Raw genomic sequence first — 24,680 nt, 5'->3', positions numbered from 1 at the left:
GCGGCTATCTGCCAAAAAAGTTAAGAGAAAAGTCCAAGTCCTTCCCGAGCTTCATGAGAAAGGTTGCATCTCTCCGTAACTTTCCATCGACGTATACGGCAAGATTCTTCTGAACGAGCACCTCCCTACCATCGGTCGTCCCCTTCCAGTAGAAGTCCATCTGGGGAAGTGCGCTGAGCACCTCACGATTAAATTCCCTGAGGCCGAGGTACCTACCAAGGTTCAGGCTTATCCTTGCATCTACCTTCCTTCCATTTACATCCTCAACCACCAGAGAGCAGCAATTGTCGTCCTCCGGCAAAGCACCCACCGGAATAGAGAGAATGAATCTCTTTGTGTACAGATGATATTCGAATCTGTGTCTATATATATTGTAGACTCCGTCGGTGCTCTCCTCGGCCACGGCCTTGAACGACGGGCTTACGCAATAATTCCCGTCAAAGACACACCGACAAGTGTCTGCAGAGCCCCTTTCAAGGACCTTGCCGTCCCCCGTCTCCATCTTGGCAAACATCCTGAGGTGGAGATAGAAATCAACCATGCTTTTCTTCTCTAAGAAGCGGCACAGGTAGAACTCAATGTACCTGAAGCACTTTGCAAGGCCCTCGTCGACAAAGGTGAGCTTCGCATTGGGCCCGGTTATGTCTATGATGAACGACAGGCCTGCAAACGTGTGCGTCAATGCTCCGTTCTCCTCGGAAAAGTATTGAAGGCCTAGGACAGAGCACATGGAGGGGAAGAGGCTTTTTTCTTCGATGTTCTTGTGCTCTAGAGCCTTCAGGAGGGTTTTTTCATCACGAATCATAGGGCTTTGCGAATATGTTTTTATTACCTCCACGATGTCTGTTTCCAGAGAAGTACGATTCCTTCTCCTTTCCTGCCAGACTTATATTTGTCTGCTTTGTTTATCCGATGGACGATGCAGAAATCAAGGATGCCTTGATGGCGAAAGACCCGGAATCTCTGGAGGGCATTCCAAACGACTACAGGTTTTCCGATGGAACAGGGCTGATTCACTGGGCATCGATGTATAACAACCTTGACGTCTGCCGCAGACTGGTGGGGTGTCATGGCGCCGTCAACAGTGTTGGAGGAGTGCTAGACAGCTCTCCCCTGTACTATGCGCTCTACAACTCAAACTACAGAGTCATGAAGCTCCTGATAGAGCATGGTGCAGACATCACATATGTAAACAAAAGCGGACTGGGGCTTCTACATACATGTGCCAGGTTCGATGATGTTCTTGGGATGGTTCTGCTTCTGAGCCACGGTGCAGACATAGGTGTCAGGGACACCAGGAAAAGAACGCTGTGGACATATGCAAGGATAAAGAGGGCCAAGAACGTTACAAGGTTTCTGGAGGTAAGCACGATGATCGGGAGGCACAGAAGATGGATGGTCGAAGGGATGTTCATAGGAATGCACTGGGTATCTTTTTTCTTGGGAAGGAGGTGGCAGGTTGGGGTTGCTGTTGCGCTTCTGATTTTCTGGGGGAGAGTGGCACACACGAGACTTCCAATGTATCTTAATCTATTTTATTCTTTCTACATCAGTTACAGGATCTTTGGAAGAGGCTACGAGCACATCATATATATGCTCGAGTATTTTTCCACTCTACTTCGTCTGGTCGTGTCTAAGCCAAGGTTTGGGCCTGTAAGCACATGCTCCGGGGCAAGGGAGTTGATATCCGCAATGATAGATCAGGACGAATACACAATGGAGAACTTCTGCTATACATGTCTGGCACGGAAGACGGGTGGGACCAAGCACTGCTCCATCTGCAACAGATGCATTCTGGGGTTTGATCACCACTGCCCCTGTATAAACAGATGCATCAGCAGAGACTCTGCAGAGCTATTTGGAAGCCACCTGCTCTCCACCCTCACGGTTGCTGTGAGTGTACTTCTCTCGAATCAGATTCCCGAGATGGGCCTAGAGCTAGTGTCTGTAGCAACCTTTATTATACTCGTTCTGGCTGCAAGGAGCCCCAGACCGGTATAAATTTTCTGCTCTGGGAGGCCAGCGAATGAAAGGAAAGAAAACGCTGTTTGATTATTTCGACTTTTCGAAGAAGAAGGAGCACTCTGGGGAGCCGTCGTGCAGGATGTCCGACGTGGAGAATGGTGTGAACGAGGCCCTCTCTGTGGATTGGGAGGAAGCCAAGAGAGCATGCCGGGCCTTGCATCCTGAGCATATGGGTGAGGAGGATGTCGGCAACGAGCCGGTAGATCTACAGGAAGATACGCAGACGCAGCAGGCGAGCAAGAGTGGCAGGATACTAATGGGAGATGAGGAGAATGAGAGGAGGAGAGTAGAGAAAGAAGAGAGATATAGATTTCTTGAGGATGTCCGAGACAGAAATGGACGGAGAAGGGGAGACGAAGGATATGACCCCTCGACCCTTCTGATACCGGAGCACGAGTACAAGAAGTTCACGCCCTTTGAGAAGCAGTTCTGGGACATAAAGAAGGACTTCTTCGACACCATTGTGTTTTTCAAGAAGGGGAAGTTCTATGAGCTGTATGAGAATGATGCACTTGTCGGGGCAAGGCTGTTTGACCTGAAGATTACGGACAGAGTCAACATGAAGATGTCTGGGTTTCCCGAGGGCAGCCTCGACTACTGGTCCAGAAAGTTTCTGGAGCATGGATACAAGATTGCCAGGGTTGAGCAGAGCGAGAACATGATTGGAAAGCAGATAAGAGAGAGGGACGAGATGAGCAAGGAGGGCAGGGTGGTGAAGGACAAGATAATACGGCGCGAGCTCAAGGAGATCATCACACAGGGGACGATCTACAGCATAGACTACATGAGGTCTGCGATGCCTATGTATCTTATGAGTGTTGCGACGGATGAGGTCTGCTACTCTGAGACGTGCAGCGGGGAGGTTCATACGTCTGTTGTGCTGTATGATGCAAGTATTGGAGAGGTGTACTTTTCGTCGTTCTGTGACGACAGGTCTCACCATGGGATCCGAACGATTCTATCACAGCACGATGTCAAGGAGATGATTGCAGACTTCAGCATTGGGGGAGTTCCCCGGGTTGTGCCTGACAAGACGGCGTGTGTATCGAACAGGAAGTACGAGTTTTCGAACGAGAGGGAGTATGTGTGTTTCCAGTACCTGATGAGATACATGGAGAAGCTTCGGAGGGCTGATGCTCTGATGAATGTGAAGATTTCAAGACTCCAGGACGAGGCGAGAACGATGGGGATTGACGACGCTACGCTCCGGAACATGGAGATATTCAAGAACAACTACAATGGAACGGACGAGAAGACCCTCTTCAAGGCTGTCGACTTCTGTAGCACACCGTTTGGACAGAGGCTGCTTAGGAGATGGATGATGGCGCCGCTGGTGAGGAAGGAGGATATTGTGAAGAGACAGGAGATGGCACTAGTGTTCAAGAGGATGGATAGTACTAAGCTAAAAGAGGCCTTGGGAAGGATAGGGGATGGAGAAAGGCTCTTGGTAAGGCTTTACAATGGAAACCCGACTGCAAAGGACCTAAGCAAGTTCATTAGATGTCTTGGGGCTTGTAAGGAGACGTTTGATGTTCTGGGGATGGAATTGAGGACAAGGAGATTGGAAGGTGCTCGGGATATTGTGGAAAAGGCAGAAGACTACTCTTGCCGAATAGAAGAGGTGCTTGTGTGGCATCGTAAGGTCTACGATGTGACCGAGGCAGGGATATCTCCGGGGGAGGAGAATGAGGACGAGCTGTGCCACCTGATGAGCGAGAAGGGGAAGATCGAAGGTGACCTGGATGCATATCTGCAAGAGCAAAAGACTAGGCTGGGATGCCCATCGATAAGGTTCAGAGATGTAGGGAAGGACGTCTTCCAGATGGAGGTGCCAAAGGAGATAGGCGTTCCCTCGGACTACTTCATAATGTCGTCGGTCAAGGGCGTCAACAGATACTATTCTAGGGACCTGAGGAAGCTTGTTGAAAGGTACATGGAATGCGAAGAGAGGATATTCCAGTCGAAGGGGTCTCTGCTCAGGAGGGCCATAGATGTGCTTCTTCCACATGTCATTTTCTTCCGGCAGGTGTTCTGCGAGCTTGCCCAGATTGACTGCTATCTTTCGTTTGCAACTTTTTCGCAGCGGAACAGGACGTCAACACCTGTCTTTTCGACAAAGCTTTGCTTTTCTGGGATGTCAAGCCCGATATACCCTGCGTTTGTGGAAAACGACTATGACGGATGCAGAAGAATACTTGTGCTTACTGGGGCCAACATGGGAGGGAAGTCGACACTGCTGAGGACGATATGCTTTAACGTGATTCTCAGTCAAGTTGGGATGGATGTGTGCTGCAAACGGATGGAAACACCTCTCTTTGACAGGATATTTACCAGGATAGGGGCTCGGGACGATCTTGCAAAGGGAGAATCAACCTTCATGATCGAGCTGGGAGAGACATCAAACATCCTGAGGCACTCGACAAGAGACTCGCTTGTGATTATGGACGAGCTTGGACGCGGGACCTCGACCAAGGACGGAGGATGCATTGCAAGGGCTGTTCTTGAGTATCTCAAGAAGAAGGAATGCCATGTCCTGTTCTCCACACACTATCACGGAATTATTGGAGAGGTTGAGGGGGTCAGTAATGGATACATGAGCTCTGTGATCAAGGGAAGGGACATTGTGTTTTTGTACAAGCTTGTGGCTGGTGTGTCTGGGGACTCCCATGGCCTGTATGTTGCAAGGATGGCGGGAGTTCCCGATGCCATTGTTGAAAGGGCAGAAGGAATAAGGAAGGAGCTTCTGAAGTCTTCTGTCGGCAGGAGCTGACGGTATTTGTGGAAATTAAATTTAATTAGAAAACCTTTTGCGGTTCTTATGCAGCCACGGCGGCAATTCTGCGCAGATGTAGCACAAGAGCCACGGGCAAGGACCGCAGGATCAATACGTGTGAATGGGGACGCAGCGCAGATAAGATGTCTTGATGTGTAACATGTTTGGGTGTGGAAGCCAATGGTGCCGGCGATAAACAAAAAAATAAGCCGAGGGCCCTTCAATCTGATGGAAACCAGGAACATTAAAAACTTTATAAGAGAAAACAGAGAGATAGTGCTTTTGATATGCGACTTTTACGAGACAAAGCACATTCCTACCGAGATGACCACCCTCAAGAAGAACCTGTCGTTGTTTCCTGTGGCAAACATACCCATGATTGAGTATGTGCTATCGAGTCTCTGCGACCAGAAGTTCTTCAATGTGGTTCTTGCGGGAAACAATTGCGAGGAGGTGATAGAGCATGTCAAGGGGACCGAGCTTGACGAGAAGATGAACATCATATCGTTTGACTGCGACGGAAAGTCTCTGGGGGACCTTATGCGGCACATTGACGAGAACGGGCTGGAGTTTGACGACCTGCTGATTATATATGCAAACCACTACACAAACTACCCGTTCCGAAACGTTGTCAGCAGGCACAAGGAGGACAAGAGCTTTGTCATGACTCTGTTTCTGCATCCGAACGAGAGCAACAGCAAGGTGTCGCATCTGTATGGATTTAGAAACAACGAGATTATTTTCTACAACAAATGTGTTAACGAGAAGCATGACAGCGAGAAGGTCAGAGATGCAATAGAAAGCGGCGGCACGGTTGAGTTTACGGCCAGCCTATCATCGCCGACGATAGCAGTTGTGTCGTCGGCGATCTTCCCGCTGTTTACAGAGAACTTTGACTTCAGAACTCTTGGGGACCTTGTTGGAGGGATTCTTGGGTTCAATGCATACAACTTCAAGATTATGTGCTGTAGACAAAGCGATATAGACGTATCTGGGGGTCTTGAGCACCTTAGCGTTGAGCGGAGGAACGGGTTTTATAGCAAGGAGATCATCACACTGTACGACTACTTTAAGTTTAATGAGGATGTTAGAGAGGGAAAGGCTGTGGATCTGCTTAGGTTCAAGTGCCGCAACTCCGGGGACCTCAGGAATTTTGTGCAGGTGGAGAGCAACTTTTTTTTCGACATTCCGGAAGTAGAGTTCCACGAGCCTATATCGAACACTGTCATTGGATGCGACCTGAGGTTCAAGATGGACTACTTCATCAAGAATTCTGTTGTTGGACATGGATGCTTCATTGGAGGAAACATAGACAGATGCATTATATGGGACGATGTTTCGGTGGAGGAGGACTTCATTGATCATATTGTCTTTTCTGAGGGCAGGGTTATCCATTACAATCATCTAGAGGAAGAGACGGATGAAGACGAGGAGGAGGACAAGCCGAAGAGGGGAACATCGTTCTTCGACGACGTTGTGTTGTATTTGCTATCTGTGGTTGGGCGAGAAGACTTGGACAAGGTGGATATGGATGATGTAGTAAAGCAAATAACTCTTCTCAGGATAGTGCGAAACGCCTCTGATCTAGACCTTATTGAGGCGTTTTCGATGTTTCTGGTGGAAATGATAGACTTGAACGATATAGATGGATCGACAATCAAATCTTCGATGTTTTTTTCTGTCCTCGACGGCCACATGGAAGAGACTGAGAAGCAAGAGATGCTCATGGATCTTATCATACAAGGGCTTGGAGAATGTCCGCAGGCAGCCAAAAAAGATGTGGTCTTCAAATACGGCTATTTATTAGTTGAGGATGGAATTATCTCCCGGTCTGTCTTCAAGAGATATAACTCGGTTTTGAAGACATGGGCTTCCTCGGATAGTGGGTGAGTGGTAATAAAGGGTTTAGAGAGAGACATCCTGTGTCTTTGTTTGGGGAGCCCCCCCCCCCATTTTTGAATCTTCTGAGGCCTTCCCAGTTTTGATGGGATGCAAGGGGATTGAAGATGTCGCGATGAACGGCAGGCTGAAGAAGGAAATTGAAGAGAATGGGTTCGGAAAGATGACCGAGGTTCAGCTGAAGTGTATACCGGAGGTGCTAAAGGGAAAGGATGTGGTGGTCCAGTCTCCAACAGGCACTGGAAAGACTATGGCATTTCTTGCTCCGATACTCAGCTGCATATACGACGGAAAGGGAAGAGGGAGGCCTGGTGTTACGGCCGTGGTCATCACGCCAACCAGAGAGCTTGCTCTGCAGATTAGGGAGGTGGCAGGCTTGTTTGATGTGAAGTGTGAGTGCTTTATAGGCGGGATGAGCATTGAAGAGGACTACAAAAGGATGAAGGAGGAGTTCAGCATTGCCGTTGGGACTCCTGGGAGACTCTTGGAGATTGTGGGCAAGGAGACGAAGAAGTTTTCATCTCTCAGCCATCTTGTCCTAGACGAGGCAGACAAGCTCCTGGGCTTTGGATTTGAGGAGAAGCTGATGCAGTTGCTTGCAAAGCTTCCAAGAAACAGGGTCACAGGGCTGTTCTCTGCAACGAGAAATGACTCTGTAGATAAGCTCTCCCGGGTCTTCCTGCGCAATCCTGTCAGCATCAACGTAGGGAACAACGAAATGCCCGTTGCTCTTGAGTATATTGTGGTAAGCCCTATGGAAAAGCTGCTCGTTCTTATGGACATTGTGACTGGTAGAAGATGCATTGTCTTCTTTGCAACATGCAGCGAGGTCGACTTTTTTTCTGGCCTGGTTTCAAGGGCCGGCTTTGGGAATATCTGTAAGATACATGGAAAGATATCGCAGGATGAGCGGAACAGGGTTTACGAGGAGTTTTTTCAAAGGGATGGGCTTCTCTTCTGTACCGACGTTGCAGCGAGGGGAATAGACTTCAGAGGCGTGGATTTGGTTGTGCACTTTGATGTTCCAAAGGAATACAGCAGCATAGTCCATAGAAGCGGTAGAACTGCCAGGAACGGAAGCAAGGGGGAGTCTGTCCTCTTTGTGATGCCGAACGAAAGGGCGTATGTCGAGTTTCTGAAGCTGAAAGGGATTCCCGCAGTGGAAAGCAGCTACAGAATGAAGTCCTCGCTGTCCTACCAGGACATAAAGAGCATGATCAGTCCGGAACTGCTAGGTCTTTCTGTCAAGGCATTTGTGTCGTACATAAGGTCATATAAAGAGCACTTTGTGTCATACATACTGGACTACAAGGGCTTAGACTTCGACTCTCTGGCAGAACTCTTTTTCCTTGAGAGGATACCAGGAATGGCTGAGCTAAGGAATGTGAAGTTTGAGAAGTTCACTAAGCCTGCAAGGGATGGGAAGAAGAGAGCCTTGCCCAAGAAGAAGTACAGAAAAAAAAGAGCAATAAAGTAGGTATTTAAGGTAAGCCATCAGGATTTCAGAACCAAGCCTCCTCAACAGCTGTGATGTTCTTCATATATAGCTTCCCCTTGCTGGAGACCAGACTTTCAAACACAACAAAATCACCGTTGCAAACAGAGATGCTATCCCTTGATGCAAGAACCTCTTCTGTGCGGAAGAAGTGGGAGCCCGACGAGGGTATGGCCAAGTGGTCAACAAATCCACGGTATATTATGTTTCTTATTTTGAGGCACGTATCTGGAGACAGGTCCAGAGACACGTTCCTGTCTGCCGTGCCCCCTGAGATATTCATCAGATACCCCGTCATTTTCATGGCTTCAACTGCCGTTGTATAGCTCATGCCCATCTCCTTGCAAAACGCCTTTCTGCTCTTGCTTTTCAAAAAGTCGCTGTAGATACTCAGCTGAACCAGGAAATCGCTCTTCGAGCCCTCAAAATACCTCTTGTTGCTGTGGTTCCTTCTCACCTCGGCTCCAGAAGAAATTAGGCTTACAAGGACGATGATTTCTGTAGATATGTCGTCAAGCCCCTGGGCACAGAGAAGCCTTGCCAGCCTGGGCTCCACAGGGTACCTCGACATTTTCTTTCCAGTGCCTGTCAGCTTTAGATCCTTGTCAACGGCGCCCAGACCTTGAAGACGCGCAATGGCATTGTTTATGGATGTTGTTCCGGGCTTTGACAAAAACGGAAAGCTATATATGTCTCTAATCCCTAAAGACAGAAGATTCAGGACAACGCCATCAAGAGGCTCTCTCAGGATTTGAGGCTTCATGGACTCGTAAAACCTCTCATAGGCCTCCCCAGAGTACAGCCTATAGCACACTCCGGGCCCAGTTCTCCCAGCCCTTCCCGTCCTTTGGATTGCATTGGACTTCGTAATAAAGTCAATGGAGTACTTTGTGACTCCTTCAGAGTCGACCAGCCTGTTTTTAACCTTTCCAGAGTCAACCACAAAAACAACATCCGGTATTGTGATGCTGGTCTCTGCAATGTTCGTGGCAAGAATGACCTTCCTGTTGGGCATCTTGTCGAACACAAGCTTCTGCTCCGACTTTGAAAGTGACGAGTGGAGAGGAAGCACCGTTATATCCATCCCTGAGTCCTCCAGTCTGCTCTTGAGCTGGTATATTTCCTGTTTGCTGGTCAGGAAAACAAGAATCGAAGCAGACTTGTCGTTCAAAACTTCAGACCCAATGATGTCAGACCTTCCCTCTCTCACCCTCCTTCTTTTTCGGGCTCCAGAGCTGGAAAGAACTATTTTTTTTACTCTTTCGTATGCAGCATCCAGATAGTCTGCCTCCGTCTTTTCCTCGTAGAATGTGCTTACCCGGAACCTTTTCTCGGGACACACAAACACCGTCACGTCCCCGAGAAATGCCTTGAATTCATCAGCATCCCCAGTGGCACTCATCAGAACCAGCTTGAGATCGTCTCCTCTTGCCCTCCTAACCTTCATGATCCTTGGAATAATCGAAATCAAGAGGTCGATGTTGGTGTTCCTTTCATGAACCTCGTCGACAATGATGACCGAGTACCTCGACAGAAGAAAGTCGTCCTGAATCTCCTTGATCAGGACGCCATCGGTCATCACCTTGATCCTTGTTTCCGAAGTGACCGTTGATTCGTACTTGATTTTGTATCCGCAAAGATTCTCGTTCATCTCCTCGTTGATTCTGCTGGATATCGAGGTTGCCGATATCCTCCTGGGCTGTGTGACTCCTATCATCTTTCCCGCTGCAAGCCCGCCCTCGTAGAGAAACTGTGGAATCTGGGTTGTCTTTCCACATCCAGGAGCCCCTGTGACAAAAACCACCGCCGACGTCCGGACCGCATATACAATCTCGGCCTTTTCATAGTAGATCGGCAGTGTTTTTCTATATTCCTCGATGTCTTTTCTTCTGTTTTCAAGGGCTTCCGTCTCATACTCCCTGGGAGCATCTTTTCTCTCATCCTCTACACTCCAGGCACATTTGTCTTCTTGAGCAAAACCCTGGACAATGCCGTCGCAGCTGGGGGTCTCCGAGCCCACAGAAGACCCAAAGGTCACCCCAGACTTTCTGTCCACATTTTTTGCGTGCAAATCCCACCAGTACATATCTACCGTTTCTTCTCCGTCTAAGTCTTCTACCGCTCCACACTCAGCACTCATCACCTCTCCCGTCGTGGAACTGCTTTCCTCATGGCCTGTACCGCGTGGAAGGTCTTCAGAAGCCGGTTCCAGGCTGTCCCCTACATCGCACGAGCTTTCTTCAACTTCTCCCGTGTCTTCCAGCCCAGATCCTCCCCGGCATCCAGTCCCTTCTTCAGGCCTCTTCAATGCAGCTATTTGTGCATATAGCTCATCTCTGTTTCTCTGCTTTCTTTTTTTCTCCAAGTACTTCTCCAAAAGTCTCTCCTTCTTGGTCGCCATCGCACCCAGGATTATTCATCTAGAACAGAAATAATGGTAATACAGAGGCAGCAGGCATGGGAAAGATGCCTGTGGAGCCAAAGAATTAGATGGTTTCATCAAAAAGCGTTTATATGCCGTCACACCCTCGCCTCGTTTCGAACATACTCTCCCGTGTCTGACTGTCTCAGTATAGCAAGCGCATGCCCCTTTGCAGCAGAATATCCCTGTGGAGACAGGGCAGTAATTCCAAACCCTAGAGGAACGTCGTGCTGATTGAACACAAAGACACCCGAGTTTATGGGAATTCCCTCTGAGATCCGGAATACGTGGGATTTCAATGCGTTGTTTCCATAGACATAGTTCATCTCTGCACTATTCTTGATCCAGACCTTATGTATTGCCCACCGGGAGAGGAGATTCAAGGACGCTACTCCCAGCCTGAAACTCCCGCTCTTAGTGAACTTGCCTATCACTGTTCCGACCATGCCGAGGTTCTTCCTGGATATCATAGATGTTGCTGCCCTCATCCTTTCAGAAAGAATCATAACACGCTGGTTGTGCAGAAAAAGCCTGTCTTCTCCAGAAAGAATCCTGTGGACATTGTCGCCGATGAAGAACCTAAGCTTCTTGAGAACCTCCTTTTCCTCCTCTGGCTTTAAGTCTCTCATGTGGAGGGAAGAGCCGATTTCCTAAAAATTTGCACATAGAAGCCTGGCATGAGACTCGAGGATGTTTGTGTGGGATTCAAAGTTCCCGTCAGGAAGGCCGTAGATGGAGGCGAGGAGGTATTCAAAGCAGAGATTCTGGGGAAAAGAGCCGGCAAGTCTGGACTGGAGTTCTATGTACACTATGTAGAACTGAACAGGCGGCTCGATGAGTGGATCGACGGATCGATGATCGACTTAGGCGACCCTGCCCAGATAGAAATTCCAAAGAAGAAGAAGACAGAAAAGACAAAGAGTGAGAAGTCGGAAAGGGTCTCAGAGAAGGAGGGTGAGCAGAGGGACGAGGAGCCAAAGCTAGAAAGGCCGCCGCAGGACGAGGAGTTCAAAATGAAGAATGTTAAGAAGATCATGCTCCGCAACTATCTTGTGGATGCCTGGTACTTCTCACCATACCCAAAGGCAGTAGCAGAGAGTGACATTGTTTATATATGCGAATTCTGTTTGTACTACTTCAGTGCAGTGGACAGCCTGGTTTTACATGCTAGGCAGTGCAAGCTCCGGCATCCTCCCGGAAGGGAGATATATCGGGACGGAGTCCTAAGCTTCTTTGAGTGTGACGGGCATATCCAGAAGAACTACTGCAGAAACCTGTCGCTACTATCAAAGCTATTTCTGGACCATAAGTCACTCTACTACGACATAGACGTGTTTATGTTTTATGTGCTTTGCAGGCTGGAGGACAACGGGTACCAGATAGTGGGATACTTCTCGAAGGAGAAGATGTCTGAGCAAGGATACAACCTTGCATGCATCCTGACTCTCCCCTTTGAGCAAAGGAAGGGGTATGGAAAGATTCTCATAGACTTCTCCTACCTGCTCAGCAGAAGAGAAAACGTGGTCTCCGGGCCGGAAAAGCCTCTGAGCGATCTTGGGCTTCTCAGCTATAGAGCATACTGGATGGAGGTGATTGTGGAATATCTTTCAAAGCACGACAAGGCAAGCATTAGCGAGATTTCCCGGGAAACCTACATATCCGAGGACGATGTGATAGGGACTCTGTGTGCATACAAGATGCTGAGGATGGAGGGAAACGAGTTTATTTTCACATACGCCGAGGACCAGCTGCACAAGGCCCTGAGATCCAGGAGCAGGAGTGTAAATGCCGCCCTGCTTAAGCTAGGCTGATGTGCTGAGAGTCAGCCTGCATCTGTACTTTGAATAAAACCATCACTTCTGAGCCGCCTCCAGTCCAATATGTACGATTCTTTTTTGCCATCGAAGTAGCTTAGATCAACGTCAGAAGCAACGCCACTGAACATCACAAGCAGGTAGTTGACAAGAGATGCCTTTCCTCTGTCCGAAAACCCCATCCCAACTATCTTGTTTACCTCCTCTTCGACTCTTGCCTTTACATCTTCCAAGAGACCTCTTGCCATATCATCGTTAGAAATAAGAACAGGAAGTCCCTTCTCCCTGTAATGCTTGTATGATGTTAGCTTCACCAGGTCCTCCTCCGAATTCCCGTAGAGGCCTTGGAGTATCTCCAGACCCATCTCTAGCTTCACGCCAAGAATGTATGACCACATCATCCTTCCATTGATCCTTGCATGGAATTTCTCCGAAAACAGCCTGTCCAGCGGCTCACACAGACGCTCGTCTGCACCAACTGCAACTCTTTGGACTCCGTTGCTCTTTATGTCGATCTCTCCGCTATTTATATCGAAATAGACATCTGTGTCTAGTGTAGAAAGCTCTTTGGAGCCATCGCCTAAAACTCTTCCGTAGCAATATTCTGCAGCTAGGAGGCCATCCAGGCACTCACAATCTATCTCCTTCTCAGCTAGTCTGCTAAACATCTCTATCTTCTTTTCCCTTGCCAGAGAGACGAGCCTGGATATTCTGCAAGAGACAAACGCCAGAAGGTCCTCTCGAGAAATCTTGTCTACTACAGGCTCGCAGGCTGTGAGGGCCTCTCTTATTTCCCCAATGTGAGAGGCAATGAAGGAGTCCATTTCATCAACAAGAGCATCCCTCTCCTTGATGTGTGTCTCCCTTTCCTTTCTTAGTGCCTGGACATCCATTACCAAGGGCATCCCCATGATGGCTAAGGTCCTCATAAACATCCGTGCTATGCCCTCTAATGGACATAAACAATGCGCTTTGCAGTGAAATCGATAGAGTTGCAGATAAATTGAAATCTCTTGGAGACATCCATGAATGGATAGTAGACCACAATGGCCATGCCTATCCATACAGGGGCGAAATGCCCGACGAGTTCGGCTATATAGTCAAGCATGGGAAGGACGGGCTTCTGATCCTCAAGGGCGGGCACGAGTTCATAGTGGATGCAATATCCAGGTTCATGATACCTGCTGCAGCATCCAAGCTTAGGAAAAACACCCTTTCTGTTGCTGCAACCAAAATGCTTAGGTCGTTAGAGCTCCACATCAAACAAATGGAAAAGATCGTGGGTGGAAAGACCTGCAGTGACAGTAAGGGCATGGCCATGGAGACTCAGGATGTGGCCAGACTCTACGAGAAATATTCCGAGGAGTTCCATAGCGGACTTGATCTGGGGAAGACACTTTTGAGCCATGAGCTGGAGCTTATCTTCAGAAGTGGAGAACAATGGGTTGGATGCATGAGGAAACTGTATGAGTCTGTATGCTCCGAAAGAGACGGGTTCTACGAAGAAAAGTCCTTCTGGAGCAGGTTCCATATGGAAATGTGCCACATAAGAGAGTTCTGTAGAAGCAAGGCGTTCAGGTTTGCCTGTGATGTTTTAAGGAAAAGTGGGAAGTATGTTACCGTGGCAACACTGGACAGCCTGCTATCGTCATCCAAATACTCTGAGCTTGGAAGAAGACTCCACGACTTCTATGCAAACATGGATTTCAGTGGGATCTATTTTCCAAAGAGCTTCTCCGAATTCAAGGACTCTGTCATAAGCGCCACCCAGGCAGTCAGTAGAGACATTGGAAGGCAGTCGAGGATGGCTCGAAGACTGATTCTTGTCCAAATGGACAGTCTGGCTAGGCTGATAGTAGACCGTATATGTGAATATGTCTCGATAGAGTGGCTCGGGTGTTGTGAAGAGCTGCTTACATGCAGCATGGAAAGCATGTCTTCGCTTGTGAACTCCTTCGATGGAGAAGAGTCTGAGGCAATGTCCCTGGAGTCATCGCTGTTCTATGAGTTTAGAGGAGGAGAGCATCTGGCAGGATTCTACTCGGCTTTTGGAGACATCAAGAGGATTCTTCTCTTCACTTGGTCATTCAAGAAGCTTGGAACACTTCTTCCAAGCCTGCCAGGATACTCTTCAGGCGGGATGGATTACGGAGAAGAGTACAGATCCTTATTGTGGGAGTTGGGGTCTGAGGTTGGGGATCCGGACAGTGGACCTGTGAGGAAATGGATGAGAAAAGATCTTTTTGATGCCAAGGTTAGATCTGGAGTGTCGTTTGGTAAGCAAGAAGAATTTGTTTCGGACATCTTCAACATAACCTTTGAAAGGATTCATGGAATGGACCCAACAACCTTGGAGGATGATGAAGAGGACACCCCAGCTCTTGCAATACTGCTTGGCCAAGAAGAAGCTGGGAGGTTTGTAAAGCTGTGCAAAATCATGAGGATGTTCTCCTTTTTCAACTCTCTTGAAATGTTCTCAAGAAGAACGCTGGCCAACAGGATGGCGATTGTCAAGTACCTCAGCTCTGTTGTGAGGACAGGGCCTTTATTCTTACAGAGGGACTTCTTCGGTAGGATGTCCGAGCTTCTTATGGCACGTGACATGTTCATGGAGGTTGACGGCGTTTTAAGGCTATTTTTTGGAGGGGAATGGAGTGGGATAGTACAACTGTCTGGGATAAGGAGGGCAAAGAGGTGTGTGGAGAGGCAAATAGACGACGAAATACGCGAATGGTGTAGCTCTGTACTTTCTGACGACTTTCTTGAAGAAAGAGCAGTGAGGGTTGAGAGGGGGGCTGACGGAGCTAGAAGGCTTAGGGCCTCATCCGGGTCACCCGTCCTAAGGAGGCTGGACGAGTACCTGATGATGATGTCTCTAGAGGATTTGATGCCTCTGATTCCCCATGCTGTTCACAGGAAAATGTCTCTAGTATCTGGAGTCAGGGGGATCTATAAGAGGGTTGTCTCTGGATGTGAGGCGATTAACACGATACTAGAGGATGTGGGCGATGATCTAGACCTCTTCTACAAAGAGATGGATCAGGTGTTTATGTCGATAGAGAAGGTCTTGGGCCTGAGGTGGAGGGAAGTAGAAAGAGCAAGCGAAGTGGAGGAGCTTATGGACAGAGTGCGGGAGCTTGAGAACAGAGTCTACTCCTACAGATTCTTTGTGAAGAAAATAGCCAAGGAGGAGATGAAGACGGTGTTTTCGAGCCGGATCCAGAAGAAAGAGCCGTTCTCGCTTGACTCGGAAGCCTATGTGGGATTCTTTAGACTCTACGAGAAGAGCATTGTGATACGGGGCATAAATAGGTCGATGGGCAGGGTGCTCTCACAGTACCTTGAATCGGTGCAGGAGGCGCTGGAGATAGAGGATGGTAGCTTTTTTGTTTCGAGACACAGAGTCCGAGATGGGGGGTTGGAGAAAGGCAGAGGATGTGATGCATGGGAAAATTGCTTCGACCCGCCCCTTTCCGAATACTTCAGGATCCTGGAGAAGATATTTCCTTCTGAAGAAGGATATTTCTTTGACGAGGTCCTCAAAAGACTCGACCCCGGTCACGAAATAAAGTCCAGGATAGAAGAGATAATCAGAATGGTCACAGTGAAGTACGACTTTTGTCTGGAGGTATTGGGCTCTGTTTCGATCTCCGAGCTTCCACAAGGTCTGTACAAAAGATTCATAAAAGTCAGGAGCTCGTACAGGAGTGCCGAGATGTTTGCTAAGAACACGATCCCATTCTTTGTTTTTGAGCACTCCATGGATACCTCTCAGCACCAGAAGCTGTTTGAAGCAGTGTGCGATGAAGTCTGTAGGTTTGTAGATACCGAAAACTCTAGAGTTTATGGCATGCTGGTGGCAGGAAAGGGCAGGATCTATGATGGTACGGAGCCCAGGAGCAGGATTGAGGCAGGCCCCATATGTGAAGAGGAGAGGGGAACAGAAGAGAGTGCCCTATTAGATGAGATATCTAGAACAATACTAGTTGACGAGTATCTGAACTCAGATGAGTTTAGGATGCTTGAGGAGCTGAATAGTGCTGTTGTTGAGCATGGATTGAAGAGCCCAAGCACACCAGTGGAGATGATTATAAATGAAAGGAATATTGTTCTGGAGATAGGTAGGAGAGCCTTGGATATGTTCCTGAGCAACATTCCATTTGGCGCCATAAAATCGAGGCGGGAGTCCTTAGACAGAGAAATCGGGGCTTTCAACAACGAGGTGGATGGTATAGCCAGGGAGGAGGACGAACTTATGTTCTATCCTATGTTCAAATCGCTTAAGGCCAAGCACAGGATGCTTGAGGAAAAGACCGAATACCTCAACAAAATTCTTAGCATCACAGGTCTTCCACTGATTTCTGACACTCTCCGAGAAAGAATAGACACGCTAGATGCCGAGTGGGACAGCTTCTGCAGGATTAGTGAGTCTCTTAAGAAATACGAATCTCAGCAAGTAAGTGGTCTGGATGTTGCCCAGTTTGTCTCGTTTCTGAGGTCGGTTGATACAGGTGCATTCCATGCCGAATACTTTCGAGTGTTTCTTTGCAAGATAAAGCACTACACGGATGCATGCGATTATCTGTGGCATGTGAAAAGTCCCTATGTGAAGAAGAAGTATTTTGATGCGGATATGGAGCTGAGGCAGTTTTTCCTGATGTTCAACCGGGAGGACATGGAGGCGAGGCTAGCTGATTCGAAGATGGAGTATGAGGTTGAGAGGTATGTGGAGAAGACTAAAGCAGAAGTATCTTCTCTCAAGCTAGAGCTGAGTTCTGTTGGGGAGGGGCAGGTGGTTGTATCGAACCTGGGCAGCATTGGGGACAAGGTTGGCAGGTTCCTGGTGGAGTATGATTCGATATCAAGGCTCAACACAAAGGGAGTTTTTCTTGACGAGCTTGGTGATACTAAGCGATACATAGACGAGTGCCTTGACTTTGTGTCCTGCTTTGAGGAGGTGCAGAAGGAAATAATGGAGCTTTCAAATGTCTTCTGTGCTGATGCGCTTCGGTTTGAGGCCAAGAAATATGCAGTTGTAAAAGAGAGGTTCTCGGGAGTTCTGGCTGGATCTGATGCTTCAGAGTCTGCAGGGGGAAAGAGTATTGAGCTGGCTGCTATCTTGGAGCATAAAGACGGGATTGTTGAGATGAAAAGAGGCCTCAACGATGTACTGAAAGGGCTTCGGATCTTCCTCGAAAAGTGCAGAGAAGAAACGCCCAGGCTCTACCTTATTTCTGACGGAGACCTCATCAAGGCACTGAACAACAGGTCGTACTATGAAGAGATGCTGAGGATGATGTTCAACATAGATGCTGTTATTACCAACAATGGCAGCATTGCCGGATTTGAAAGCCGTGGGGAGAGAGTGATGCTCCGAAAGGAGGTTCTGACTGACCAGAGCATTGGGGGCTTTGTCGACTCATTTTCGAATGAAGCCAGGAATACGCTCAGGTCTTACTTCTACGATGGGCTAGAGGGAATAGAGGAGGGATGCCCATCGATCATCTCGGAGCTGATTACCGAGTTCAAATACTTTAATAAGAAGACCTGTGAAATGACGCCGAAGCTCCGAGTACTTGAGAGGGAAATGGAGAAGTATCCGAACGGCGTTGTGCGGCTATATCCCAAGCCTGTGGTGGAAGACGGCGTGCTCTACATGGAGTCGATTGAGAAGATGGAGTATGGGTTTGAGTACTATCCTCCAACAGACATTGTATTTACACCCTTGGTGTGCAGGGTGCTTTCGAGCATAGCTGTTTCGCTGAAAAGCCTATGCGGCGCGATTCTATATGGAAGAAGCGGAACGGGAAAGACAGAGTCTGTGAAGTACTATTGCAGGCTTATTGGGAAGCCTGTTTTTGTTTTTTGCTGTAACGAGGACTGCGAGCTTGCAACCCTAAGAAATGTCATTGAAGGGGCAGTGCTCATGGGTTCTTACCTGTGCTTTGACGAGTTCAACAGGCTGAGCGAGGAGACAATGAGCGGAGCAACAGAGCTGATTCTCTCGAGCAAGGACAAGACGAAGTTTTTTCTTACGATGAATATAGGGTATAAGGGTCGGTACGAGCTTCCCAGGAGTCTAAGGGCGATATTTGGGGAAACAAGGATCGACACGCCCGATGTGAAGGATATTATTGACTACTACTGTGGTGGGATTTCTGAGAAGATCTACAGGCTGATGCAGCAGATGGAGTCCAGTACAAGCAGGCAGGACCACTATGATTTTGGACTGAGGGCAATAAGAATGATCGCAGGGCATGGCGGGGAAGCAGAGATTACAAGGTCAATGATCTACTTCTTCATGGCATGCCTTCTGAAAAAAGACAAGGCCGTGTTTGTTAAGGAGGTCCGGAGGATTTTTGGATTGGATGTGGAGGCTGTGGCATACAAGGATGCGTTGTTGCATGGGCTGGACAGTAGAAGAGGGGCCCTTGTTGTAGGAGGAAACGGGGTTGGAAAAAGCGTGCTGATAAGAGCAGCATGCGATGCAAGAGAGGCGGCCTGCTTCTACTATAACCCAAGAAACATGAGGGAGATATTTGGGCATCGAGATGAGCTTACTGGAGAGTGGAGGGACAGCAGATTTGTCCAGGATCTGAGGAGAAACATCCACGGCGGCAGGGAGTGCTGGTTTGTGTTTGATGGGCCTGTGGAGTCTTCCTGGATCGAGGACTTCAATCCGATACTAGACGAGAACAGGTTTTTGTGTCTGAGCTCTGGAGAAAGGATCAGGATTCCAGAGCACTACAGATTTGTGTTTGAGAGCACATCGATGGAAAAGATAACGCCGGCAACACTGACCAGGGTGTTTCTCGTGTATATGGAGGAAGACGGGCCTTCCTCTGCGTGCTGTTCACAAGACACCAGTGTCTTGGCAGGCATACGCTATGATGGGCAGAAGACCCTGGAGTTTCCGTTCAAGAAGCTTATTGCAACCGAGGAGCAAAGCTTTTATGCAAGGTCCATTGAGACATTGTCAAGGGATGGCGGAAGAGTCTTTTTCATCCGAGGGGAGGCCGGAGTTGGAAAGGGGGCACTGATCAGCGAGGTGTTTGGGGACGATGCTGTTGTGATTGAAGGAAGAGGGTTTGAGATCTCTATGATTGAAGGGAGTCTGGGAGAGGATAAGATAAAGAAGATCGGAGGAGGCAAAGTGTATGATGCAAGGTGTGTGATTTACATTGAGGAATTTGACTGCACAAACGTCAACCTGGTGGAGGCGGTCAGAGAGTATAACGAATACGGAAGGATGGGAGAGCTACAGATGAGAAACACAGTTGTGATATGTGGAGTCAACGAAAGGAATGGAGATGATGCAGTTAGTGGGACCCCTGGAGAGAGATTGGAAAGGAAGGTAAGGTCTGTGTTTGTGGAGGCACCGAGAGACATGCCATTTTTACTTGAGGAGGAGGTTAGAAAAAGGCTGGGATCGACAAGACACTTCAAGAGCTCCAAAAAGGTTCTGCAGGCTGTGTTGTTTGTCTACAAGAACTTTGGTGCCTCTCTCCGCAAGATTACAGACTTTATAAGAACATTGGGAGATCTGTGCACGGAGGATGGAGATCTGGGAGATCTGATGTATTTTGAGGCAAAGATCTACTTTGGAGAATGTAAGAGCCTACGGAACGAGATGCAGAGGATCTTTGGAAAGCAACCGGATGAGATTGAGTTTGATCTTGAGGCTCGGAGGTTCAGAAAGGCAAGGGAATGCAGCGACATTTCCTGCGTAGGGTCTATTCTCCACAGAGGATACAATCTTGTGGTTGAGGGACCTCGGATGTCAGGAAAGCGCTGGTTGGTGAGGGAGTGCACAAGACGCATGAGGATAGATGTAAAGATAGTCGGGCGTGAAGACGAAAAGAAAATCGACGGGCAGACTGCCTTCCTGGTGGAGGACAGGCTTACCCTTGGGAAGGGGTTGTCCAGCCGATGTATGACTTTTAAGCTGAGAAGGCGCTCTTACTACTCCCTGGACCTGCTTAGAGTGCATGGGAAGATTGCCGACGGGGACACATCTCACAAGGATGTGTTGAATGAATGCTTTGTATCTGAGATTGGGATCAACATTGATTCAGAGGGTGGAGGTGTGTTTTCTGAAGTGCCTTCCTTAATGGTGGAGATTGACGAGGATGGACATCCTTCCTCATGCCTACACCCTAGCATTGTGACCACAGGCTTTCTTTGTAAGGCAATTGAATTTGGCATGAGCTTCATAAGGATTTCAAAGGAATTTAGGGACAAAGAGATCAGAAGAAGACAATTCCTAACTGAAGGCCTGCAGAAGATTGAGGACTTCAGAGAAGAGGCGTGTTCCTTAGGGTCTGAGTCGTCGCGGAAAAGGAAGGACCTCCAAGACTTAACGGCTGTGCTGAACAGCCAACTCGAGAAAATTGTCACCTCTCAAAGGCAGATGGAGGACGAGAAGAAGGCTATTGGGGGCAGGAAGCGCGAAATGGAAGAAGCATTCGGCCTGAGCCAGAGGAGAAGGGAGGCAGTGGACAAAAGACTTGGGGTGGCCAAGGCGCTGCTAGAGGAGTCTGGGAGAGGGATCAAGGAACTCTCGAAGAGTAACCTATCGGAGATTAAGGTGATGATTAACCCTCCGGAGATAGTTAGGAGCACTGTTGAGGCAGTGTTCTGGTTGGTGGAGGGGAGGTCGAAAGGGGACATGGGGAGCATTGAGTGGAAGCAGCTAATCCAGTTCATGAAGAGGGAGGACTTTGTCTCCAAGGTGCTGGGCTGTGAAACTCTAGAAATTCCTGATGCTCTTGAAAAGCTGGTGTCTGGGCCGTTGTTCGTCCACGAGAAAGCATTGAATGCAAGTAAAGCCTGCGGGTCTCTTTTTCTGTGGGTGATGGCAAGATACAAGTATGCCAAGATCATGCTGGAAATCTCACCGATGGAGCAGGAAATAGCGGCGCTTGAGCACGACACCAAGAAAAGCAGGAAAGAGATAGAGGAGGAGGAAAGAAAGCTGATGGAGATTGAAGATAGAATTGAGGCCATGAAGAGCGAGTACAATGCATCGGTGGCTAGGCTTGAGTCTATAAGAGTGGAGATAGCGATGTTTGATGAAAAGGCCCTGATGATCAACAAGGTTATTTGCGAACTGTCGGATGAGGTTGAGAAGTGGAGGAGAATGAAATACCTGTGTCCCATAAGGTACATGCTCATGAGCTCTGAATGGATACTCGATCACAACAGGAGTGGGTTTATTCATCGTAGTGATGTTTCAAGGCTTCTCAGGACAAAGCGGTTTGTTTCCACCAGTCTTGAGGATAAGAACTACAGGCAGGTTCTGTCTAGCTGCAGCTACTATGGAAACGACGTCATTGTTCATGGATGTGATAGGTTTGACAGGGATGTCTACAGAGCTCTGAAGCATCAGATGGACAACAGAACACACTCGATTATATTGACGTCAAACTCAAAGACAAACCCTTATAAAGAGTACACATACAACTGCAGCTTTGCAGAGAAGTTTGAGGTTGAGGACCCGGGAGATCTAGAGAAGCTGGAAGAAGGACTCCTTGAGTTGATAGTTGGGCATGCACCGCTGGACGAAATATATGCCCATAAGAAGTCCCTGGAAAACGAGAGGAATGTTGACAGGCAATATGCCAAGAAAAGGGAGGTTTATGAAGTGCTCAACTCGCTCTTTAGCAGGAAAAGCAAGAGCTTTTTCGAGGTATACGGAGTCTCTCTCTCGTTTGGGATCTTTAAGAGGTATGTGGAGGACGTGGTGTATCCCATCCTAGCCAGTAGGGTATGCGGGGATGTCAAGAACATGTGGACCAGCATGGTTGATGCAGACATGGGCACTATTCAAGACATAATTGCAGGGAGCATAGATTCGTTCTACTCGAGCACGTATCCAGAGACAGGGTGTGGGTATGCGGATCTTGTGGACGAGATTGATAGATACCCGTTTGACTACACACTTGTAATTGCCTGCGACGATGCAACATACATGGTTGAGGAGAAGATGGCAGTTGCATCTGTGATATCTGCAGGCCCCAAGGAAAACAACGAGGAAATCTACAGGATACTAGGCGAGAAGACGCAGGAAAGGAAGACCCATCTCATCAAGAACATCCATTTCTTAGGAAATGCTAGGAAGACTGGAAATAATAGGCTGATATTCACGATTGAGGAGGGGAAAAGACACTCTCTGATGGAAGATAGCAAGGTTGTTTACTGCAGAGGTTACGGGGCCCACGAAACAAGCAGCAAAGCCCTTGCTTCAGTTCCTGGCGGAGACCCGGAGCTGGTGAAGTTCCACATGGAAATGATGTGCAGGAGTAGCCAGTTCGGCCTGAAAGACCTTGCTCTGTGTGCGGAGAACATGGGGCACTGCGACAAGGAGTACCTGAAGGCCATTGTGTACAGCAGCAGAATCGATATGTAAACCTACTAAATAAAAAGCCTTGCATAAAGCTTTATGTAATGAATTTGTCAAGAAATCCTGAAAATACGAAATGTTCCTTCTTGGCTATGACCTTGGCGAGATCAACTCTGAAGAGGGATCCGCGTCTTCTGGACTCTTGGCAGGATGCTTGGGTGCTTTTTCGCTCTCTGGGCATTTTCCTGCACCTTTTCGGCTCGTAGTCGGTAAGGAGCTTTTCCTCGGAACCTTTATCCAACATAAAAATTTTAGGCCCAGACATGAACCAGCTTTTTGTGCAGACAGAGAAGATAGTCGACCCTCGGGAGGGAAAGCTCCAGGTGGTGTCGAATGTGGATGTGTGCACCAAGATAGCAGAGTTCTTGGAAAGTACCCTGGGGCCTTATGGAATGGACAAGCTATTTGCAGGAAAGGAGATTGTTGTAACGAACGACGGGGCAACGATACTTAAGCACATGAATATAAGACATCCTGTGGGAAGGCTCTTGGTGGCCCTGTCTGAGTCGCAGGACAGCGAGGTTGGAGATGGAACAACTAGCGTTGTGATCCTAACCACCGAGATACTAAGCTGCTTGAAGCCGCTGATCAAGGACAACTTCGACCTTGGATGCATCAAGGGATGCCTTGAGGAGCTTCGGATGATGTGCATTGAGCATTTGGAGAAGATGGGGATGGAGCTTGACGACGAGGTGCTCTACAAGCTAGCAGGGACATGCATTACTTCGAAGAACATAAGGCACGAGAAGGAGTATTTTTCACGGATGATAGTGGATGCAGTGAAACAAGCAAAGATAGACGATGCAGAGTCGATTGGGGTGAAGAAGGTGCAGGGCGGGAGTATTGGAGACTCGGTTGCTGTGAATGGAATTGCATTTGAGAAGTGCTTTACCTATGCGGGGTATGAACAGCAGCCAAAGAGGATTCTGAATCCAAGGATCCTCTGCCTAAATGTTGAGCTTGAGTGGAAGAGCGAGCGTGACAATGCGGAGATAAGGGTTGGGGGAGTTGAGGAGTACCAGAGGGTTGTCGATGCTGAGTGGGCTATTATCAGGAGGAAGCTGGACGAGATAATAAGCAGCGGAGCGAATGTGGTTCTGAGCTCTCTGTCGATAGGAGATTATGCGACTCAGTACTTTGCAAAGCACGGGATATTCTGTGCAGGGAGGGTTTCGAAGGAGGATCTTGGACGGGTTGTAGGGTCTTGTGGAGGGAGTATCCTTGGGGCAACGGATTACCTGGAGGGCAGCCTGGGGGCATGCGCACTTTTTGAAGAGAGACAGCTGGGAAAGTTCAGATACAACTACTTTGAGGGAGGAGGGACGAGTGCATGCACCATGATACTCCGAGGGCCTGGACAGGAGGTTCTCGAGGAGATTGGACGGTCTGTTCACGATGCAGTGTGTGTTGTCAGGACAGCACTGAGAACAAGAAAGGTTGTTACTGGGGGAGGATCCGTTGAAATGGAGCTGTCCAGGATTATCAGGGAGAAGTCTATGAAGTATGATGATAAGAGGATGTTTGTTGCAAAGGCTGTAGGGCAAGCATTTGAGAAGATTCCCCTCCTTCTGGCCAGGAACTTTGGGCTTGACACGATCAGCACGATTCAGGACCTCAGAAAAAGACATGCCAACGGAGACTCGTGCGAAGGAATCAGCATTGATGGGGCCCGGGACATGCAGAAGCTCGGGATATACGAGCCTCTTGAAGTCAAGAAGAATATGGTCAAGGCGTCTTTCAGCGCGGCAGCCTCGATTATCATGATTGACTCGACAATCATGGCCGAAAAGAGTCAATAAAGCTATTCCGAGTAGTTGTGGGCCCCTCTCCATCGGATAGGAATGCGATTC

General features: G+C 48.4%; 12 protein-coding genes across 12 annotated transcripts; 7 read left to right on the top strand and 5 right to left on the bottom strand.

Annotated features, from left to right (window-relative positions):
* Positions 1-4: 4 nt before the first annotated feature.
* Positions 5-805, bottom strand: ECU10_0730 (uncharacterized protein; the record flags this gene model as incomplete). The annotated part of the gene is made up of 1 exon (NM_001042021.1): positions 5-805. One exon carries the CDS (start codon positions 803-805, stop codon positions 5-7), a length of 801 nt encoding a protein of 266 aa, NP_586188.1.
* A 107-nt stretch (positions 806-912) lies between these two features.
* Positions 913-2,001, top strand: ECU10_0720 (uncharacterized protein; the record flags this gene model as incomplete). The annotated part of the gene is made up of 1 exon (NM_001042020.2): positions 913-2,001. One exon carries the CDS (start codon positions 913-915, stop codon positions 1,999-2,001), a length of 1,089 nt encoding a protein of 362 aa, NP_586187.2.
* A 25-nt stretch (positions 2,002-2,026) lies between these two features.
* ECU10_0710 (uncharacterized protein) lies at positions 2,027-4,795 on the top strand (the record flags this gene model as incomplete). Its single annotated transcript, NM_001042019.1, has 1 exon — positions 2,027-4,795. One exon carries the CDS (start codon positions 2,027-2,029, stop codon positions 4,793-4,795), a length of 2,769 nt encoding a protein of 922 aa, NP_586186.1.
* A 231-nt stretch (positions 4,796-5,026) lies between these two features.
* ECU10_0700 (uncharacterized protein) lies at positions 5,027-6,688 on the top strand (the record flags this gene model as incomplete). Its single annotated transcript, NM_001042018.2, has 1 exon — positions 5,027-6,688. The coding sequence occupies one exon, from the start codon at positions 5,027-5,029 to the stop codon at positions 6,686-6,688; it is 1,662 nt and encodes a 553-aa protein (NP_586185.2).
* Positions 6,689-6,782: 94 nt separating this feature from the next.
* ECU10_0690 (uncharacterized protein) lies at positions 6,783-8,174 on the top strand (the record flags this gene model as incomplete). The annotated part of the gene is made up of 1 exon (NM_001042017.1): positions 6,783-8,174. One exon carries the CDS (start codon positions 6,783-6,785, stop codon positions 8,172-8,174), a length of 1,392 nt encoding a protein of 463 aa, NP_586184.1.
* A 25-nt stretch (positions 8,175-8,199) lies between these two features.
* ECU10_0680 (uncharacterized protein) lies at positions 8,200-10,593 on the bottom strand (the record flags this gene model as incomplete). The annotated part of the gene is made up of 1 exon (NM_001042016.1): positions 8,200-10,593. One exon carries the CDS (start codon positions 10,591-10,593, stop codon positions 8,200-8,202), a length of 2,394 nt encoding a protein of 797 aa, NP_586183.1.
* A 119-nt stretch (positions 10,594-10,712) lies between these two features.
* On the bottom strand, positions 10,713-11,243 carry ECU10_0670 (ribosome biogenesis protein NIP7; the record flags this gene model as incomplete). The annotated part of the gene is made up of 1 exon (NM_001042015.1): positions 10,713-11,243. One exon carries the CDS (start codon positions 11,241-11,243, stop codon positions 10,713-10,715), a length of 531 nt encoding a protein of 176 aa, NP_586182.1.
* Positions 11,244-11,291: 48 nt separating this feature from the next.
* On the top strand, positions 11,292-12,425 carry ECU10_0660 (NuA4 histone acetyltransferase complex catalytic subunit ESA1; the record flags this gene model as incomplete). Its single annotated transcript, NM_001042014.1, has 1 exon — positions 11,292-12,425. One exon carries the CDS (start codon positions 11,292-11,294, stop codon positions 12,423-12,425), a length of 1,134 nt encoding a protein of 377 aa, NP_586181.1.
* An 11-nt stretch (positions 12,426-12,436) lies between these two features.
* On the bottom strand, positions 12,437-13,321 carry ECU10_0650 (uncharacterized protein; the record flags this gene model as incomplete). The annotated part of the gene is made up of 1 exon (NM_001042013.2): positions 12,437-13,321. The coding sequence occupies one exon, from the start codon at positions 13,319-13,321 to the stop codon at positions 12,437-12,439; it is 885 nt and encodes a 294-aa protein (NP_586180.2).
* Positions 13,322-13,380: 59 nt separating this feature from the next.
* On the top strand, positions 13,381-22,836 carry ECU10_0640 (dynein heavy chain; the record flags this gene model as incomplete). The annotated part of the gene is made up of 1 exon (NM_001042012.1): positions 13,381-22,836. The coding sequence occupies one exon, from the start codon at positions 13,381-13,383 to the stop codon at positions 22,834-22,836; it is 9,456 nt and encodes a 3,151-aa protein (NP_586179.1).
* A 31-nt stretch (positions 22,837-22,867) lies between these two features.
* Positions 22,868-23,074, bottom strand: ECU10_0635 (uncharacterized protein; the record flags this gene model as incomplete). The annotated part of the gene is made up of 1 exon (NM_001415260.1): positions 22,868-23,074. One exon carries the CDS (start codon positions 23,072-23,074, stop codon positions 22,868-22,870), a length of 207 nt encoding a protein of 68 aa, NP_001402592.1.
* Positions 23,075-23,093: 19 nt separating this feature from the next.
* On the top strand, positions 23,094-24,629 carry ECU10_0630 (T-complex protein 1 subunit eta; the record flags this gene model as incomplete). The annotated part of the gene is made up of 1 exon (NM_001042011.1): positions 23,094-24,629. One exon carries the CDS (start codon positions 23,094-23,096, stop codon positions 24,627-24,629), a length of 1,536 nt encoding a protein of 511 aa, NP_586178.1.
* Between the last annotated feature and the right edge of the window lie 51 nt (positions 24,630-24,680).

Source organism: Encephalitozoon cuniculi, chromosome X, assembly GCF_000091225.2.
Source record: "Encephalitozoon cuniculi GB-M1 chromosome X, complete sequence".
Classification (NCBI taxonomy): Eukaryota; Fungi; Microsporidia; family Unikaryonidae; genus Encephalitozoon; species Encephalitozoon cuniculi.
The sequence above is the reverse complement of the archived record's forward strand: the minus strand, read 5'-3'. Positions and strand labels throughout refer to the sequence as shown.